The sequence below is a fragment of the Lacerta agilis genome, chromosome 14, assembly GCF_009819535.1.
Source record: "Lacerta agilis isolate rLacAgi1 chromosome 14, rLacAgi1.pri, whole genome shotgun sequence".
Classification (NCBI taxonomy): Eukaryota; Metazoa; Chordata; class Lepidosauria; order Squamata; family Lacertidae; genus Lacerta; species Lacerta agilis.
Window position 1 is genome coordinate 48,069,356 of NC_046325.1, and position 20,131 is coordinate 48,089,486.

Below are 20,131 nucleotides of genomic sequence, written 5' to 3' on the forward strand. Positions count from 1 at the left end.
TGAGCCCTGAAAAGAACCAGAAGAGCCAATCAAGGTGACATTCTGTATAACGAATCCCGCAAAGAGCATGAGACTGGACACTTTGGGTGGTGGTTGATGTTTTTGAAAAGAACAGGTGTAGATGAATTAACTGTGATATAAAGGACTGTGGGCAATGGAAGAAAAGGATGGGGAAGTGTGGCCATTTTCAGATATCTAATGGCTGTCATGAGCAGAGCCGTCTTAAGGGGATCTGCCGCCCTGGCGCGGCTATCCCTCCGGCGCCCCCGCCATGCCGCCTCTCCGCCGCCTCCCTCCCGCGCTTGCCACCCCTTGGGAGGGGGGTGGGCGAGCGGGGGATGAGGGGTGTGGCGATGGAGCGGCGCGGGGCTCTGCGCGCCCTTCCAGCGCTTCCGGGATGGGAGGCGAGGGCGTGGCGTGGCCAGCCAGCTCCCTTGCCGGGAGTCAGAGGGCGCTGCCGGCAGGCACTGCCAGCGGGGCTGGAGGGCGGAGGCGCCCTCCAGGCCATTGCGCCCTGGTGCGCCGCGCCACCAGCCCCAATGGCTGAGACGGCTCTGGTCATGAGAAAGAGAGAGATTAAATTAAGAATATAAGAAGGCCCTGTTGGATCAGGCCAGTGGCCCATCTAGTCCAGCATCCCGTTCTCACAGAGGCCAACCAGGTGCCCATGGGAAGGCCGCAAGCAAGACCTGAGCACAACAGCAGCTCCTCGTCCTGCAGTTTCCAGCAACTGATATTCAGCAGCGTATTGCCTCTACTGAACTCCAATCCTGCTCTTCCTTCAAGGAAAGAATGCAGGGCAGCATATTATAATACCATGACAGTCCAGAGCACCTTTAGTGCACATGTGCATTTAAAAGTAAAAATTCTGAGGAGCTTTTACAACTGAGAATCTGTCAAAGAGAGGTAGGTAAGGTAATGAGAGAACAAAGTGTTGTGTATTGATTCAAGGGTTATCATATCTGATTACAGTACTATTGTCTGTATTCACATTAGGGGAAAGTAACTGCCTTCCTGTTCCAGAAGGAACAGTTACTATTGGTTCATTCAAGTTGCTGCATTTGGATCCTCAGTCTTATTGGTTCCCACCAAAAGGCAGCTTTGTGATTGCTTGAGATTGTTCCCTCCAAAATGTATCTTTTCTAGCCAGTCTTTCTGTCCCTATAAATGTATCTCCCTCTCCTCAGTTCCCCAGTCTTGTTTGTCTGAATAAAGAGTGTTACATGAAGAAGCTGTCTCCTGCCTGCTCTGTCAGAGCTGAAATCACTTGCTGAATCATGATCCCCACACTACAACACAAAGTACACTAACATGCACTGAAATGCACTTACGTGTACCTTTTCATATGTATACAAATGATTGACTGATTCATTGATTGATTTGTATCCCAATGTTTTTAGGGAGCTCGGAGTGGCAAATATAGTCCCCCTCTATCCATTTTATCCTCACAACAACCCTATGAATCATCTTGCGTTGTATGTTGAATTTCCTCCTGCTCATTTATTTAAAAGGCAGAGGGGGAGGTTAGTTCAACTTTGAGTATAAAGGGAAATATTATGTGAAAGGGCAATCAACAAACGCACCCTACATAATAATAACAAAAGAGGTTTAAAGACTGTCTCAAGGCAAATCTTAAGAAATGTAGTATAAACACTGACAACTGGGAAACACTGGCCTGCGAGCTCTCCAGTTGGAGAACAGCCTTTATACCAAAGGTGTCATGGGCTTTGAAGACACTCGAACTCAGGACGCAAGGGAGAAACGTGCTAAGAGGAAGGCACGCCTGGCAAATCCACACCGTGATCAACTCCCGCCCGGAAACCAATGTCTCCACTGTGGAAGGACGTATGGATCCAGAATTGGCCTCCACAGTCACTTACAGACTCATTGTTAAAACCATGTTTATGGAAGACAATCTTGGCTAAGAGTGATTGCCAAAGAATTATTATTATTATTATTATTATTATTATTATTATTATTATTATTTCACCTGCGGTTTAAAATTCTAGAAATGTACCTGTGAGTACTGTCACACACGAAAAGCACTGTAACATAACCTACAGTTTCCATGATGGCATTATGTTCTGTATTCCAAAAATATGGAAGAATTGGGAACTCTCAACATGCATGGATAAAATCTACCCCACATTTCCAACCTTGTCCTGTTTTAATGTATCAGTTTCCCCTTAAACCAGCTGATACCATCCTAGATGGTCTATGATTCCATAACTGTTTTGACTAATCTATTCTTATTTCAGAGCCAATTTCCCTTCCTATTTTCTCATAAAGCTATTGACTATTCTGTATCTGAAATCATCTAATAGAATTTGCCTATATAGTACCTCTTCTCTCTTCACTTATGAACAGTATTTCATGTTTATTTTCTGTCCTTAGTGCTTTATGCTTCCTAAGTATAGAACTTAATCTGGGGTGGGTGGTGGGTGGGATGAAAATATTGTGGGTCTTGTTTCCCTCATTATTTTGCAATTTCCTTGTAGGACAAGTCCGCTTGCCCTCTCGCTACGGCGGAAGCTCCTTCAAGGGCCCCAATGAAGGTGGCTCAGGATCAGCGCCCAGTCTGGATGTGTGGCGGGGGCGTAAGCCTGCACCGCCTATCAGGAGCTGGATCCAAACCTCCACCCAGGATTGGCAAATGGGGGTGCAGGTTTGGATGTGGGCTGGGCCAGGGGGCGGAGCTGATGGAGCAGGAAGGCTTCCCTCAGGTCCACGCCTGGCCACGGGCGTATTTGGTGTCCTCACCTGGGTTTTTCCCTCATCGAGGACACAAAATTGCATATGAGTATATGCAAATTCATGTCCTCTTTTTGAGTGGAACAGAAGACTCAATCCAGACATACATGCATTGAGCCTAGAAAATCCTGTTGGCATCTTTGTATTCTGTTCTGGTCACCACATCTCAAAAAGGATATTGCAGAGCTGGGAAAGATGCAGAAAAAGACAACCAACCTTGTCAAGGAATTGGAGCAAATTTAACATTGTTGACACTTTTTTTGGGGGGGGGGAAGTAAAGGGAAACATGACAGTGGTCCATAAAACCATGCACTGTGTAGAGAAAATAGAGTAGTTTTTCTCTTCTCACACAACACTCAGAGTCGCCCAATAAAGCTGAATTCTGGAAGATTTGGGACAGACAAAAGGGAGTATTTCTTCACACAGCACATGGTTAAACAATGGAATTTGCTACCACAAGATGTAGTGAGGGCTGCCAACTAGGGGATTAGATACAATCGTGGAGGATAAAGCTGTCAGAGACTACTAGTCATGAAGGCTGCTTCTGAACACCAGTTGCTATGGATAGGAATAACCTATTTCCAGTGCATGTCATAATTAAGTTCCATCTCATTTCTTCACTAATGTGCAACTGTTTTTTTAAAAATAAAAGTCCATATGAAAATTTGAAAATACCTATTTTATCATAAAATAGTTAAATCTCAGTATATTCCTTTCTAAACATATTATATATATATATAAAAACCATTTTAAAATGCATTTGGGTGTGTTTTTGAGCAAAGTTCAGGGAAGTGTGAAACAGAAGGGATAATGGTCTTCTGATCCATCTATCAGTATGGTACATGGAAATTAGGTCAGTTCACTTAAAAATGCAGACCCTCCATCTCCTGCTAGGATTCTCTCCCCCACAGACACACCCTTAGTACAGGGCTGTCTTAGAGGGATCGGCCGCCGTGGTGCAGTGATCCCTCGGCGCCCCCGGCCTGCTGCCTCTCCGCCCGCCTCCCTCCCGCGCTGGCCGCCCCTCGGGAGGGGGGGGTGGGCGAGCGGGGAATGAGGGGCGTGGCGTTGGAGCGGGCGCTCACGCGCCGGCGGGCAAGGGATGAGGGGCGGGCAGGCGCTCGCGCACCGGCGGGCGGGCGGGCTGCAAGCTGGGGCTCCAGGAGGCGAGGGCGTCCGGCTTGCAGCCCTCCCGCCCACCCGCCCGCCCGTGGGGGTGGGGGCGGGTTGGGGAAGGGGAGCCCGGTATGCCGGCGGGGAAGTTGGCCTTCCAGGTGCCAGTATCAATTCTCCTTGTCTCAAGAACCACCAGGGCCAGCCCTACCATTAGGCAGAATGAGACAGCTGCCCGAGGGAACAGATGCTGAGAAGCAGGGAGCAGGCAGAGCTTTGTGTGCCAAGCTGGCTTGCTGCCTATTGGTGCAGCGGATGAAGCTGTCCCAATACCAGTGCCAGTACAGTCAGCTTCTGTATGTGGAATGGGGTGGCGGTGCTGCCATCTTGCCCTTTCCCTTGGGCATGTCTTGGGCTGGCCCCGAAAGCCACGGACCAAACCTCTCTCCTGCAGAACCGCTGTGATAGACTAGCTGCAGAATAATCCACGCATTTACTACATGGTGTACTTACAGTGAATCTTTCCAGTCCCGTCGCTCCAGCGTTGCCAACAAATATTCCTGAGCTCGATTCAAAGAGCAGGGGCTGGTCTGATCTCTGAAACTGCACCCTGTGATATTCCTCGCAGTCCATAAACAATGTAATGTCATTGCCCTGTACGGCTATTGTAAAGCGGTTCCATTTGTTGGTCATCACTGGGACTTTAAACGAAGCAGCTTCTCGGGATATGTGAGAACCTGGTTCAGTGTAGTACATAATTATTCTCTGAGTGCTGTCATCCACAGGCGATAGTCTGGCTCCCAGGTAAATTGTCTTCTGGAAGGCATCCGTTACAGCGAACAAGACACCTCCACGGTCGCTGTTTGGTTTGACGGTGACGGCGATAGCAAAATCTCTGTAGAACGGTTGAGGTATCAGAGTCCTTGTCAGGCGGCCAATGTTTGCCTCTGGTCCAAAACTGTATGCTGGAAACCCTCCATAACCGGTAATGAAGGAGACAGAAGGTGGCAGTGGGACTCCTATTAGTTCGGTGAGATCAAGGTGCTCCTTTGACCCTCTTTCTGCAACACAAAACAAAAAGTATTTATCCTAAGGCCTGTGGTGCATCCATCTAAACAAATGCTCTAGACTCAGGGAGTGCAAGCAAGAGTTGTAGCCAGGATAGGGGGAAAGGGCAGCTGGGATGTGACCTCTCCAGGGATGTTTCAGGCACCTTCACTGAATTCTCAGCTTCCTTTCTCTTTAAGGGTCTAGTTCCTTTTATTAGTAAGAGCATGCAGTCAGGATTCCATCCAATTTTTCCAACCTTCCCAAATTCTCCTGACCAGTGAGAGAAAAGGAACTCAGACGGTTAAGCAATGGACATTTTTTATACTGTTAAATGTCACGTAACTTTAGACGTAGACCATTGGTACTGAGCTTCTGTTGTTGTTTTTTTGCCTTTTGCTTCTGCATTGGTTTTCATTCTTCCCTGGGGACCTGGGCACCCACAGCTCCCCTTGCAAAATAGCAGGGGGGGGTAATGAGTAGCAGAGAACCAGCAAGTGTGTGTGCTTAACCCATTCTTTCTCTTCTCTGGGCATCAAGAGTGGGGGTGGGGGAGACAGCTGATCTACAGAGCAGATCAGTCACAGAAGCACCCTCCCCCCACCTGCCATTTCTTTGCTGCACATTCCATCTGACACATCTACCTTGGTTTTTGAACAGCTTAGTTCACGAACCACTTGGAACCCGAACACTGCAAAACCGGAAGTGAGTGTTTCCGGTTTTCGAACTTTTTTTCGGAAGCCGAATATGCTCTGTTTTGAGCCCCCCCCCCCCGTGTTTCCTGTTATGCTGCTAATTTGCGCCCCCCCCTTTATAATTCAAGCCTTCCATTTCCGATTGCAGTGTTCTAAGGTGATATTTGGAGCTTATATTTGGTGCTATTTATTTTGCGTTTTTTGTTTTGAGGCCTTTTCAGTTAATTTGTTTTTGGGACTGTGTGGATCCCAGTTAAGCTACTGATTGATTGATTGATTGATTGATGGTGTGACTGCGGAAATGGATAAAAGCCCCCCATCCAAACAATGACTATCATCAGTGCAGGTAAGAAAAGAAGTAATTTTAATTTTTATCATCTACAATACTGTTTTATTTATTTTATAGTACAGTACATTGATTATTGCTTTCATTTTATGGATCAATGGTCTCGTTAGATTCATGTTAAATTGCTGTTTTAGGGGTTGTTTTTAAAAGTCTGGAACGGATTAATCCGTTTTGCATTACTTTATATGGGAAAGCGCGCCTTGGTTTTGGAACGCTTTGGTTTTGGAACGGACTTCTGGAACGGATTAAGTTTGAGAAACAAGGTCCCGCTGTAGTTCCACCCTTGCTGTATTGCAGTGTGCACCAAGCATTGATCACGGTCTCAAAACCGTGCTCCAAGGCAAGTAGTTCTGCTGTGAAGTTACAGCATTTCTGGCACATAGCTTGGTGCACTGACCTCTTCCCTCAGACCACAGGCTCTCCCTCTTCCTTAGAAACACCCTCATTTCCCTTCATTCAACAGAGAGGTGGGAGAACCGCTGGCTCCAAACACTCTCAGGCTGTCCCTTCCAAAAATTGGGGAAACCTGATTGCATATTGCATTTGTGTTTTTCAAAGAACTCTTTTGCACTGACAAACCTAGTACAAAATCAGGGCGACCAGGAGATTTGGGGTTATCTGGAATGACTCAAAGAGTAGAAATGAAACACAAGCTCAGCTGGTGTGAGGGAAGGGCTAGACAAAATCTGTTGCTAATACTGAATGTATGGGCTGGCAGCGCAATCTTTACAAGGTTTCCTTTTGTTTAAATTACACAGAGGAAAGTGCAGTCTAATCCCCTCCATTATAGAACAGCTTTATATTAATCCTTTGGAACACATAATCCAGCTTGTCTACATAGTTTGAAATGAAGCAAGGGGGGAAAAATGAAAGTATAGACTGTAAGGGAAAAGACAAAATGGAAAGATTTCATCCTCGGAGTGTATTAAGTTTCTGGAATTCTCTTCATAAATCCCACTAATTAGACAGACGGGTTTATTTCATGTATTTTGAACTGTTTTATTTAGCTGGTAGTACTTTGCACGCTCTCTTTTATTGTGGTTTGATTTAAAAATAATTGAATGCCTGTAAGGAGTAACGTAGCTGCACTTTTTTGAAGGTGCCCCAGTGATACCAATAACACCTCATCATAATGCCATAAATTAATAAATATGAATCTGATAAGGTCATGGAGAATACCAGCATTTTTCTCAAATAAATTAATATAACAACAAAAGAGAAGTATTTCCTTCATTGGCACATAACGCACAGAAGGTACTTTAAGAGGTGCCTCCCCAGCAGAACGCAATATTAGGGAATATATATATATATATGGAAAGAATTTCCATCAAGTATTCTGGTCCCAAGCTGAATTACTGACACATGCAATCCCCGTAATTAAACAATGTGCAATTTTTCATTAGTGTGTCATTATTCCTGAATGAGAAGGTGGTTGTTGTTGTTGTTTTAATGTATTTTGTACACTGAGATCCAAGGCCTTATGGTGGTTCCCTCGTTGTGAGAGGTGAGATTACAGGGAACCAGGCAGAGGACCTTCTCGGTGGTAGCACCCTCCCTGTGGAACGCCATCCCGTCATCGGAAGGCAGCCCTGTATCGGGAAGCTTTCACTGTTTGATGTTCTACTGTGCTTAATGTTTTGAATTTGTTGGAAGCCACCCAGAGCGGCTGGGGCAACCCAGTCAGATGAATAACTTATTATTATCAAAATTTATATACTGCTCAATCAACAGAAAACCTCTAAGAGGTTTACAAACAAAATGCTCTAAACAGGGTCATTATAGCCATCATACAAATTATGCAGAGAAATCAATAATTAATCTTCCAACTTTTAAACAAATGAAATGTAGCCGTAGGAACATTAAGACATACTAAATTTAATTGTGGGAGTGGTGAGCCCCCCCCACCCCACCTCAATGAAGTTAGAGTGCCATCATGCCATTTTTCATCATTTTAATCAATCCTTCAAAGCTGCTGATTGCTCCATAGTAGAAAAATTAAGGCTTCTGAAAGGAGAGCTTTTGAATTTGGGTGTAGGTCATCTGAAACTACCTCCCTTGGCCCCCAGAGCTTTATTTCAAGGGGGGGGGAATGTGCTGGCACTCACCATGAAGTTGTTACAGTGAGTGCCACACTTTTAACTTTGGGGGGAAAGGTGCCAGTACTGCATACCCTTCAGTGCCCGGGGGGGGGGGGAGGGAGCACTGTCATTTCCCCTCCAGAATTCTCTTGGGAACTGTGCTACATGATGTCATTGCACCAGGCACACACGGCAGACACCAAGAGCAAGGCAAATTATTCTCCCCACCTTCAAAAAGTTAACCCCCTTAAAAGCTTTGCTAAAATACCTCCCCAAATTTTGCCACTTACAAATGACTGGCAAAATTGCAAGTATGCTTTGCCTCATTGCTAGGCTAAACCTCAATCAAATTAGCATCATCATGTGTTTGGGGGGGGGATGAATCGACAGACCAACCATGGACCTCTCAGCATAATACACATAGTTTGGCCTACTGTGCCAGTCTTTTCTAAGCCGTGAGTGGTCCTAACCAGCCTCCTCCACAATTCCACCCATGCTTTGTATACGACCCTATCCCTAAGGCTTAAGGTAGGTAATAACATTCATTGCAATTAATTTGCATAATAAACCTGCTGAATAGAAAGGCAACTTATTATTCCAATCTCACAAAAGAGCGACTGATGGTGAGGGCTTGCCCATAATTCCACTTCTCCTGTCCCTAGAAAGCACGGGTCTGGGTGGTTTTCCGTTTGTCCTGCCACTTTCCCCAGGAAAAACTGCTCTTTACTGCTGAATCGGAACAAACGTCAACCCGCAGGAAAACCAATGGATGTTTATTTTGATTTAGTGGTAAATAAGCAGCGTGTTTCTCTGGGAGGGGGAGATCAGTGGGGCAAGCAGAAGTGTGGACGAGCCCTGAGAAATAATAACCTACACAAGACCACCCAACAGCTGATCAGAAATTGGAATCAAGGTCTCTCTCCGCTGATCACAAGAAAACCAGCAGTCCACTTTGCTGGGGCAAGCTCTTATTTTACAGCTAATGTACCTGCTGCTTTCTTCTGTTTCCACATATTTATTTTCTCCGCTGTTCTGTACTCCAGATCTAATTCCATAGCTGTTTTCCTAGGGAAATGCACGGCTATTTTTCCAGTAGCTAAGGTAGGTTTGGAAGGTACACCAGCAACACGTGACGCCATGCCAGGAGTATCCCGTGCTGCTGAAACTGCCAAGCGACTGGTTGAATATATCCTTGGCTTGGGAGAAGTAACAGGACTGGCAGTCACTGGCAAAGGTGAAATAGCTGTCCCAGGAGAGCCCCACAGCCGTTGCCACCACCATTGACCTTGGACCAGGCCACATGGCATTAGGAGAAATAGCCAGGCAAGTTTAGCAAGCATCTTCTGTTTCAAAGCCAGCACAACAAAGGGTCAAAACTCCTTTCTGCTTCAACATCTACAAGTGGCCTGTCGAGAGTGAAAAGAAGCAACTTCATCCTTCTGCTTGTTTTAAAAGAAGCTCCATGTTGTTCTCGGTGGTGTATCAGCTTTTCGATGGAAGGACAGGGTGGAGGGGTTGCCCTTCTCCAAATCCCACTGCTCCTCTTAAATGATTCTAACAAGCCTTCATCCTTCTGCAAAGCCTGTTAGTTAGCGATTTCCTTTCTCATGGAAATGAAGGGTTTGCCAGCCAGTATTAGGAGGAGTCTTTTGTGTTTGCCAATCGCAGTAAAGGGGGCCAGTCTGCCTCCCTCCCTGATCCCAAATCTTTGCCTCCTAAGCAGTTTCAGGGAATTCCATCACGTGTTAAGTCTCTCCATGGTAGGTTCAGGCACACATAAGGAATTAGGAAGTAATGTTCACATTAAACTCAGAAGAACCAGGGGTGTAATCTTTATCAGGTGCATTTGATAAGGGCTTCTGTGAGACATGAATATATGGATATAGATTTATTTTTCTGACTCTTATCACAGCAGCGTTAAGGCGTGAGTGAGATTTGCTCCTAAACATTCTGCTCTAACCCTGACCTGCGTTCTTCTTTCTTCCCACCCGTAATAATTCATAGTTTTGGGGAAAGCAGGAAAAGGCATCCAAATGAGCATGCTATTTGTTTTATGGTTACATATCTTTTTGTCAAATACAGTCATACCTCGGGTTACGGAATGGGTTACATCTGGGTTTCAGCTCTCGCGCATGCGCAAAGACACTAAATCACGCTTTGTGCATGTGCAGAAGCGCTGAATTGCGTGGCGTGCGTGCGCAGATGCAAAACGCTTTAGCAACCCGAGTGTCCACTGTATATATCGAAAGAGTTATTGATACTTATTCAAAGATATACAGAAATACATACTGTATATTCTGGCGTGTAAGACTACTTTTTAACCCAGGAAAATCTTCTCAAAAGTCGGGGGTCGTCTTATACGCCGGTTGGAGAATCTGCGGTCTCAAACTCTGTATTTTAACTGGAAAAGTTGGGGGTCGTCTTATACACCCAGCAGTCTTATACGCCGGAAAATACGGTACCAATTACAAAGTATCTTTTTATAATATACTGAAACATAAAAAAACTAAGATCATGGCCACTGGTCCCATCACCTCCTGGCAAATAGAAGGGGAAGAAATGGAGACAGTGAGAGATTTCACTTTCTTGGGTTCCACGATCACTGCAGATGGTGACAGCAGTCACGAAATTAGAACACGCCTGCTTCTTGGAAGAAAAGCAATGACAAACCTAGACAGCATCTTAAAAAGCAGAGACACCACCTTGCCCTCAAAGGTCCGTATAGTTAAAGCTATGGTTTTCCCAGTAGTAATGTATGGAAGTGAGAGCTGGACCATAAAGAAGACTGATCACTGAAGAATTGATGCTTTTGAATTACGGTGCTGGGGGAGACTCTTGAGAGTCCCATGGACTGCAAGAAGATCAAACCTATCCATTCTCAAAGAAATCAGCCCTGAGTGCTCACTAGAAGGACAGATCCTGAAGTTGAGGCTCCAGTACTTTGGCCACCTCATGAGAAGAGAAGACTCCCTGGAAAAGACCCTGATGTTGGGAAAGATGGAGGGCACAAGGAGAAGGGGACGACAGAGGATGAGATGGTTGGACAGTGTTCTCGAAGCTACTAACATGAGTTTGGCCAGACTGCGGGAAGCAGTGAAATATAGGCGTGCCTGGCGTGCTCTGGTCCATGGGGTCACGAAGAGTCGGACACGACTGAACGACTGAACAACAAAAACAACAAAGGTGAATGAAAGCCAAAAAGCAAAGAGAGAAGAAAAAAAAAAACTGAAGAAAATTAAATGATGATAAAAGGCCTTCCGGCTCTCTGTCCTGCAGCCAAATACAGGTATAGCATTCACTCATTAAGATCCAACCATTCTATCTTCTATAAAACAGTATTTTATTCATTCTTCAAATCCAGATACTACAAGTTCATTTTCTCTTTCACATAAAAAGTCTATAAGAAATTTCCAGTGCTTAATGAATGTCAGTAATGATTTTTCTCTAATTAAACACGTTAACTTTGCTATCTTTTTTAAAAAATTGTATTTTTAGTAAAGATTTTTAAAAGTAGTCAAGTCCAATAGTTTTATCAGCTGTATCTTTTCATCTTCGTGCATATAGCAGTCTCACCGCTGTGATCATACACTGGGGTAATCACCTTTAATCCTTTTTCAATTGTGTACCCATTAACCCTAAATTAAAGCATTCTGGCTTCAATTGAATATTAACCTTTAAAATCTGCTGTATCAATGTATGTATTTGTATCCAATATTTTTTTTTAGTCTTTTTACATGTCCACCAAGCACGATAAAATGTCGTTTTATGGTTGCAGATCAAGACACTCCCAAAAATCTCTCCCTCCTCCAAAGCCCTGAAAGCTTCAGTTTTGAAATCTTTGTGGGACAAGAATCAAAGCCCAGTGGCACACAATAGCAGTGGACCCAAACTGAAATGCTATGAGGGTTTAAACAAACGGACCTGCCCCAATCACGTAGAAAACGCGGGGGGGGGGGGGGGTATGGGAATTCCTAAATAGTCCAAACACCTGTGTCTTACTCCCCCCCCCCCAATCCTCCCAAGTTCACTTTCCCCTCGCCCATGGACAATTTTGGGCTTCTTCAGTAAATTCTTTCCCAGGATTCTTTCCCAGGATTTACTGTATATACATACATACAAATTTACATGTTATATCTCATCTAAACTAGGACATCTAGTCTTCTTCTTCAAAATATTCATATGAAGTTGAAAATTTGCAAATGTACCAAATCTCTGAGAAAGAATATTTTGAAGAAGACTAGATGTTCTAGTTTAGATGAGATATAACATGTAAATTTGTATGTACCGGTATGTATATACAGTAAATCCTGGGAAAGAATTTACTGAAGAAGCCCAAAATTGTCCATGGGTGAAACAGGGGACAAACGCCGGCAGCCTGTCAAATTTGTGTGTGTCACATCTTCAATATTCCATCTGATTGGACTTGTTTCCATCTATCAACATCTGTGCGTATCATCTGATTGGACCTATTGTCATCTATATCTACAGGAGCCTGGCTAAAGACATTTAAAGACTGAAATTGTCCTGTTGTACCAACTTGAATGAGTTTTCTGTTTGTGGCTTCTTTGTTTGACTTTTTGCATTGCTCTCTTTTTGATTGGACTACCAATATAGAATTCAATACTGTACATGGAATGGTTTGGTAGATTTGTGTGCGCCGTTTTTGTGCTGCTTATTGTATACTGATTTACCACGAGTATTGGCAGCATAGGTTAATTTTTTCGGCCTGACATTTTGTAGCTGCCTCTGCAGGCCCATGGACTGGCTGATAGGGCAACCCCAATTCTTTTGCCTGGAAAGGGGCACAGCCACCCACTGTCTGCGCCACGGGCGCCTGACCAGGCTTGCCCCCACCCACACTAAACCTCCTTTTACCCATGTTGCTCTCCCAAGGACAGCACAGCAGAAGTCTGCTCACTTTTTCCGGTGGGCGGCGTTGCAGCCGGGCAGCCAGGACTCAACAGTGATCCGGCCAGGGGAGCAGAGAGTTGATGCCCCCTTCTGTGTCATCCCAGCCGCATCGCCGGTGCTGGGCGGGGCCACACCCATCACGGCCATGCTGACCAGTCAGCACTGAGAGAGGGCATGGGCGTGGAAGATTTAACCGCAGCGTGGCCAGCCAGGACCCTCTCTCTCGCCCTTTTTGGCCAGTCTGTCAACCTACCCACCCTCTTTTAAAGCTTTGCTCTGATATGACCTTGCTATGGACACTTGTCAGCCGCCATATCGTTGGGGCCGAGTAGGAATTTTTCCACTTGGCAAATTGGCACCAGCCATTTGGTTTTCGCCTTCTTGGTAGCAATCGCCACAACTTTGAGCGAGGCCTTGGCACACAAACACTAGGCCAGGGGCCAGCAAACTTTTTCAGCAGGGGGCCAGTCCACTATCCCTCAGACCTTGTGGGGGGCCAGAATATATTTTTGGGGGAAAAATAAGAGTGAATTCCTATGCCCCACAAATAACCCAGAGATGCATTTTAAATAAAAGCACACATTCTACTCTTGTAAAAACAGTGATTCCCGGACCATCCGCGGGCTGCATTTAGAAGGCGATTGGGCCGTATAGTTTGGGGACCCTTGCACTAGGCTATGAATTCCTAATAGGGCAAGAGCCATCCCTCAAAGAGAGAAAGAAAAAAGAAAATGGTTCCTTTGGTAGAGCTGTTCATTTCAAGGGCACAAGACCTTTAAAATTACTAGGAACTGTGCAAGAACATGGTCTGGGAGAATGCAAGTAAAGATCATTCAAAGCTCTTTCTCCGAATTACTCTGCATGGTGCCAAGTTCCTCATCTATGGCTTCAATGCTCTCGTCAGAGCACTCCTTCACATTGCAGATGTGACCTACTTTTTAAAAAGTGAAGTTTTCCCATAATCTGTGGAAGTAATTCCATGCCAAGTGTCCCGGAACGTTCCAAGTAGAGGAAGGGCTGATTGCCAGAGCTTTCTGGAATGACTTTGCTAACCAACGACTGTTAGCAAACTGTACAAATCAGGAACATTAGGTTAATATAATAAAAGCCAAGCTGTTAGCCAGAATTTTCAGGGCTTCTGTACATTTTCAGCACAGCATGATATGAAGTAGGTGCCCCCTCAGAGGTGGATATAGGGCAGCGCAACCGGTTCAGTCACCCTGGGCACAGAGTTTCGGGGGCACTTCTGGGGGGGACACAACTATGATTTAGAATGGAGCATGAGAACCTGGGGTGCCAAATTTTGGTGTTGCACAGGTTGCCGCTGAAAGTTTAGACCCCAAAGTCTATCACCGACCCCCTGTAGGAAAGAACTGAGCTGCAAAGACAAGAGAAACCTCTTCCAAAAGTAAGGTCACAATTCAGGAAACACACAATTTCTGGCTGCAGGTGTACCTGGACAGGGGCGTAGCAAGGTAAATTGGTACCCGGGGGCAACAAAAAAATTGTCCCTCCCCCCTGAAGGCATGGGACGGTCAGGTGGTACCCAATGTGGAAAATTTCTTGTCAACCCCCCCCCCATTGATTCCCCCCCTGCAAAAATGGTTTTACGTTATTTCATATTTTCTTACAAAGGAATAATAACAAGTAATAATTAAAAAACTTTTATTTATATCCCACCCTCCCCGGCCGAAGTTGGGCTCAGGGTGGCTAACATCAGATACATAACATTGGTATAAAATCAAACAATAATTAAATTACCTCCTAAAAACATCTCAAAATCAAATTAAAGTCTAATTAGATGGCTTTCCACAGGGTTAGGGTTGGGAACAGTAAAGTGTTCTCTGAACTGAAATTTCAGCCTTCACGACATAGGAAAACAGCCAAGTGAACAGCTATTTTGGTGGAGGAGGGTCAAGATATTAACCGATATGCATGAAATTTCATATATAGCTATATAATCCCTAGTATAGTAAGATAAGGCATTTTCAAAAAATAAAAAATAAAAAAAATGTTCCTAGATAATTTGTCACCCCCTCCATTATGGAACACGAGGCAGCCTGCCCCCCAGCCCCCCTTGCTACGCCCCTGTACCTGGAACCTCTTTAGAATGCTGAGGTGCAAACCTTGAACACGTGGTGTAATAATAAAGGAGACAATGCTTAGGGGTATCAGCAGTTAATTCTAAAAATCTAGGAATAGAGGGCTGAGGGCTGAGCCAGAGGGGAGACCCCAGTGATTTGTAGCAGGTGTGTAGGCAGAGACCAGCACGATCCTAAGGGATATAACTAGGGATGGGAGAATATGTCCATTTTGGTTTCTCTCATTTCTTCCCATCTTAACATCCGTTCTCCACATTTCCACACCAATTTGCAACTTATTAAAAAGAGTTCTCATGAAAATTTATTAGCATTTTCGTGCAATTTTCTTCTGATATACACTTTTTATATGCAATTTTGCTTACAAACGTTTCCCCTAAAATAATGCTTTTTTTGATTGTTAGTTGCACTAATATAAGCATTTCATGGGACACGTTACCTCATTATATGAATTTTTGTACCCAATACTTGGCTGGGGAACTGTACTGCTAAATTTGGGGAAGTGGAAGTTTGGGAATATTGCTGTGCTTTGGTTCTCAGAAGTGTGGATTTGGGAAGTTCACATTTAAATGCAAATTCAATTACTTCTGCCCCTCCCCCAGCATCCTAGATAACTGATTACAAATAATTAGTTGGACGTCGAGGACTTTTCTGGCAACTGACTCCAAAACAAACCAAAAGCCAGTTATTTTGTCCTTTTTCTGGTCAGCTGCTTACCGTAAGGGTGGCCCAGCAGAGGCTTCAGCTGCAATGACCATTCCCCACATTAAATGGGGAACGACTTTTGTGTAGTCACCCGCAGCCCCCTTGGATCCCAGAGCGGCCCCTGCCAGTTCGGGCTGGCGTCGCCTTCCCCAAGCTGGATACCTGTGGTCTCTGCCTACCTCAGCCAGCGCCCTATCCTGCCTGGGGGAGGTGTTGCCAGGGGGATTGGCCAGGTAAGGGGAGGGACCACCCAGCCCACACAACAGAAGGCGTAGCTTACCTGGGAAACGGCAGTTGGGCTCCAGAGCTACTCCCACCCTCCACTCCCTCAATTAACTCTTAATTTTGCAAGTTAAACTCTTCTCTACAGGTATCCAGGCACTGCTGTGTGTTGAAGGGCCAGAAAGGAATTTCCCTGCATTGGCAGGTTTCACCTTTCCCGTAGCAAAATGTCACAACTTTGTCAGTTTCAGGCCTTGGGCGGAATCCTTTAGTCATCTTCCTAAATGGGGGTGGGGTGGTGACCCCCTGCCACCAGTGCGGTGGTGATACCAGGGTTCCCCATTAAAGGGGTATTGGGGGGAGGCATTGACCATACGCCAAGAAGTTGTCATTGCCCTCCTCCTCCAGCGATGGCGAATGGGGGGCGGGCTCTCTGCTTGAACATATGTTCTCCAGAGCCAGCCCAATCCCCACACATTCTGGATACCCCACACATCCCTGAAGTTTCCCAGATCCCCGGCTGGGGGCTGGGAAGGATAAACGCCCAATGCCTGAGCCAAGGTCTCCCTACATCTGAATCTTAATAAAGTTGTGGCCAATTTTAATCCCATAGCACGTTGTCTTGTGTCATTATTCCGCTCAGGGGTCGCCTGGGGTTTGGGGGACTCCACCTGTCCACGCAAAGGGCCTTCACAGTGGTTGGGAATGGCTTGTGTATGATCAAAGCTTTAACTGATGTTGCTACCTGGCTTGTTTTAAATTTAGCCTGACCTTTTCTAACACCCACACAGGTTAATCTTTTAGCTCTGCTTCAGAGCTAGGTCATCTATATTTCAAATATGTATGTATTTCAGTGAGTATGCAACCATTCCCCTTCAGAGACAACCACAGCCTTAACTCTCATCTATCATACATTAATCATACATATAACCCATATATTCTGCAAAAAAACAAACCACACCACCTGTTTTGTTCTGCTACTAGTGCCTGTGAGGCTGGTTATCACCATGCAATGGAAATCTCAAAAAACACCGTAAAAATGACTTAGTATAGCAATATATGGGACATTGTCCCTGCAGAACACCTTTTGCAGCAGCATCGAGTGAGCAGGGGAGAAACTAAGACTTATCATTTGCTTTATGGTTTATGATTTTAATGAACTTCAGTTGTACTCCTACATCTCATTCCTCTCTATGGTTTTGTTATCTATATATAATTTGACATGTATTGTGTGATTTGGTCATTTTCTAGACAGGATACATGCTCTCTATCCACTCCTGCAGGTCTGTATTGATACTTTCATTTTTCAGTTGTTTTGATTCTATGCCACATGAGGTTTTTTAAATGCAAACAATAACAATAATAATATAATTATAATAATTTTATTATTTATTCCTCCCCAAAATATATCTTTACTTTGCCCCCCTCCTCACACCTCTCAGAGATTTAATTTCTGGAAATCCCAGTGAACAGAAATTGAAATCTGATGAATGGGGAATTCCAGTAGCTCACTGCAGCAAACCCCTTAAAAGAGGAAGTTGCATCACTAAAAAAGAAGTCAAAAGATCACATGGATTTGCATAAAATTTGTGGGTGTCAATTTATATGCTTAGAGGCAAGTTTTAAAACAAATACCGTAATTTGAATGGGAAAAGTATGTCACATCATAGTACAGGAACTGTGGCCAGGTGACCTTCTGCAGTGTGTACCTGCTGAGACTGTTGCTCCCCACTGATGGCCAACACCAGGGCCTCCCTTTCCCATCTCAGGGTTATCTTTAAACTGGACTTGGATAGCTCGATAAAGAGAGGATTCCTTCAAATATAGAACTGTCCTCTGGCATCCCTCCCAATATACTGTAGGCCTGCCCTCTTCAAATCAGAGCACACAGCCACTCTAAGGGACAAAGAGGCTTTTCTAGCCTGCGGAAATGGATATTGCTGAAGGATTTCAATAGCACAAAACACTTTTAATGATTAAGTAGCAGATTGCAGGGTGAGATCATCTTTGGGTCAACCTTTCCTTGAATATCTACTGTACTTCCTAACATTTGTTGCTTAAGGCGTCTCTCATTCGTCTTCTGTCCTCTGCTGGACAGAAAAATAGTTCACACAGCAAAATTGCTGCTCTTTTAACTACTTTTTTCAAAACCTCCTTCCTGATTTGAAAGTCTTGTTGTGATGAACCCAATGCATACCCTCCAACATTCCTCAGATGAAAATAAGGACATTTCTCACTCCCCATCCTTGGACGACCCCCCCCCCCATTTTTTGTCCCTCCTCCGTAGAGCATTTCCTATCAGAAGAAGGCTACACCAATGGGACACAGCACACATGACTTCTGCCATCCTGAGAAAACCACTTAATCCTTATATAATTAAGATGCTTAATTTTTATATCAATCTTATTCCAGAAGTATCAGCAGCAAACATTTTGAAGTAAATACTTTTTTCAGAGATCAGCTGATTCTGTGACACCCATTATAAAAAGGTATGGGACAAAAATCAGGAAAGAGTCTTTAGAAAAAAATTAAGTAGTCTTGAAAACGTGCATCTGGAAACTATTCCATTAGCTATATACATAAACAGCTCAATGAAACAAAATTTATTGGAAAATTACTTTTGCGAAGCAGGAGACAGCAGAATGGGGGAAGTAAATTCAGAAAGCTATTAGCTTAACCATTCAACAAAGAGCAGGACTATACGGCAAATTCTTTCCATAAAGAATGGAACAGATTTAGCCAAGTCCCCAGAAGAGCTATCTCAAGTATTTTCAAATTGCTAATTAAAAGTATATAAACTAGACAACCCCAATACAGACAAGTACTTTCCCATCTAAGATACCAGACTCTAAAATTATCTTGTGACGTTCATATTGCATTATCTGAACTGGTTTTGTTAGAAGACATAGCTGACAGGGAGCTAGCTAGCCCCAATGGAAGCTGTTTCGCTCTCAGGATATCCCAGAGCCACTGTCCTTGGAATAAAGGAGATGGATCTGAGGTTTAGCTGCAGGGCAACTTTAGGGCAGACTGGGACCCAGTGAGCTGCCTGAATAAAACCAGTGAGCCATTGGGGAAAAGCTGAGAGTGGGAGCTAGCTGGAGAAAGCTTGGGTCCACACCGCCAGTCCCCCATGGAAGCTGTGAAGCCCTCTGGACCCTCTGCAACAAGGATGTGCTTGGAATAAGCTGCTTTCCCCACTGGAAGGATAAGGAAAAGGACGAGGCGGCCAAAGCTATAATGCTTGGGGCTTTCCAAGCAGCCCCACTGATCACACTGGTTCTAATAGCAGTGACAGTCTAGGTGAGATACAATAGAGAATTATTATTTTTTAAGAGAAGCAGGAGAACTTAAGGTGGAGGGCTGTAGCTCAGGTGTAGAGCACCTGAGTGTGTCAGGCCCTCTGGTCCCCTAATTGGACAATTTGAAATTCTAGGGGATGGTGGGCTATCCTGTTTTCTCTTTGTGACTGGCCAGGGGAATTCTGTGGGAATGTTTTAGGAGTGTGGATGATGATATATTACTTCATATATCTCACCCCCTCTTGAATTAACAAGCTCCAAACTTAGCAGAGTTTCATTCCCTTTTAAAACACACACAGGCTTGGTTAAAGCCTCTATAAGAAATATATATTCCTGGTATAATTCCCCTATATCCCTCTTAAAAGGCTGCACACGACACAATATATCTTAAATGAATAAAAAGAGTTTACTTACATTACTTCCTGAGTTACACAGCGTTTCTCAGAATGGCAGGCTTGCTTAGTAAAAGATATTTACATGTGGTTGCTACTTCCATAGGGAAAAGTAGCTTCCTTTGTTCTCTTGGCTGAGAGCCAGGAGAACATCTTGTTGCATCTTGAACAGACCAAGAGAAAATGGTGAATGAACCCTGGGATCTTGTTCCCAGGTAAGACCACACCTAGGCCTACTTCTGGTCAGAGGAAGTTAACTCAGTCCAGGAAGCAGGAAGTTACACCTGGACGACTGAGTTACCTTCATGTCCACTCTAGCAATGTTGTGTTTGGCTGCCATGTGTTTACATCCCACAAATTCCCCAACACAATGGGGAGGCCTTTGCTCTGTGGAGCTGAGGGCCTGCAATGACGGGCCACAACTGCTACCCATCCAGGAACTAGGTAAGTGGCCATTTTTGCCTACCCTG

At 44.6% G+C, this 20,131-nt stretch overlaps 1 protein-coding gene across 1 annotated transcript in view; it reads right to left on the reverse strand.

The window, feature by feature from the left end:
* Positions 1–4,164: 4,164 nt before the first annotated feature.
* The window catches only part of LOC117057989 (collagen alpha-1(XV) chain-like), a 45,503-nt gene continuing 29,536 nt past the window's right edge, over positions 4,165–20,131 (reverse strand). The window contains exon 3 of the mRNA XM_033168828.1: positions 4,165–4,925. Within this exon, the coding sequence (XP_033024719.1) occupies positions 4,165–4,925 (761 nt within the window). The remainder of the gene's footprint in view (positions 4,926–20,131) is intronic.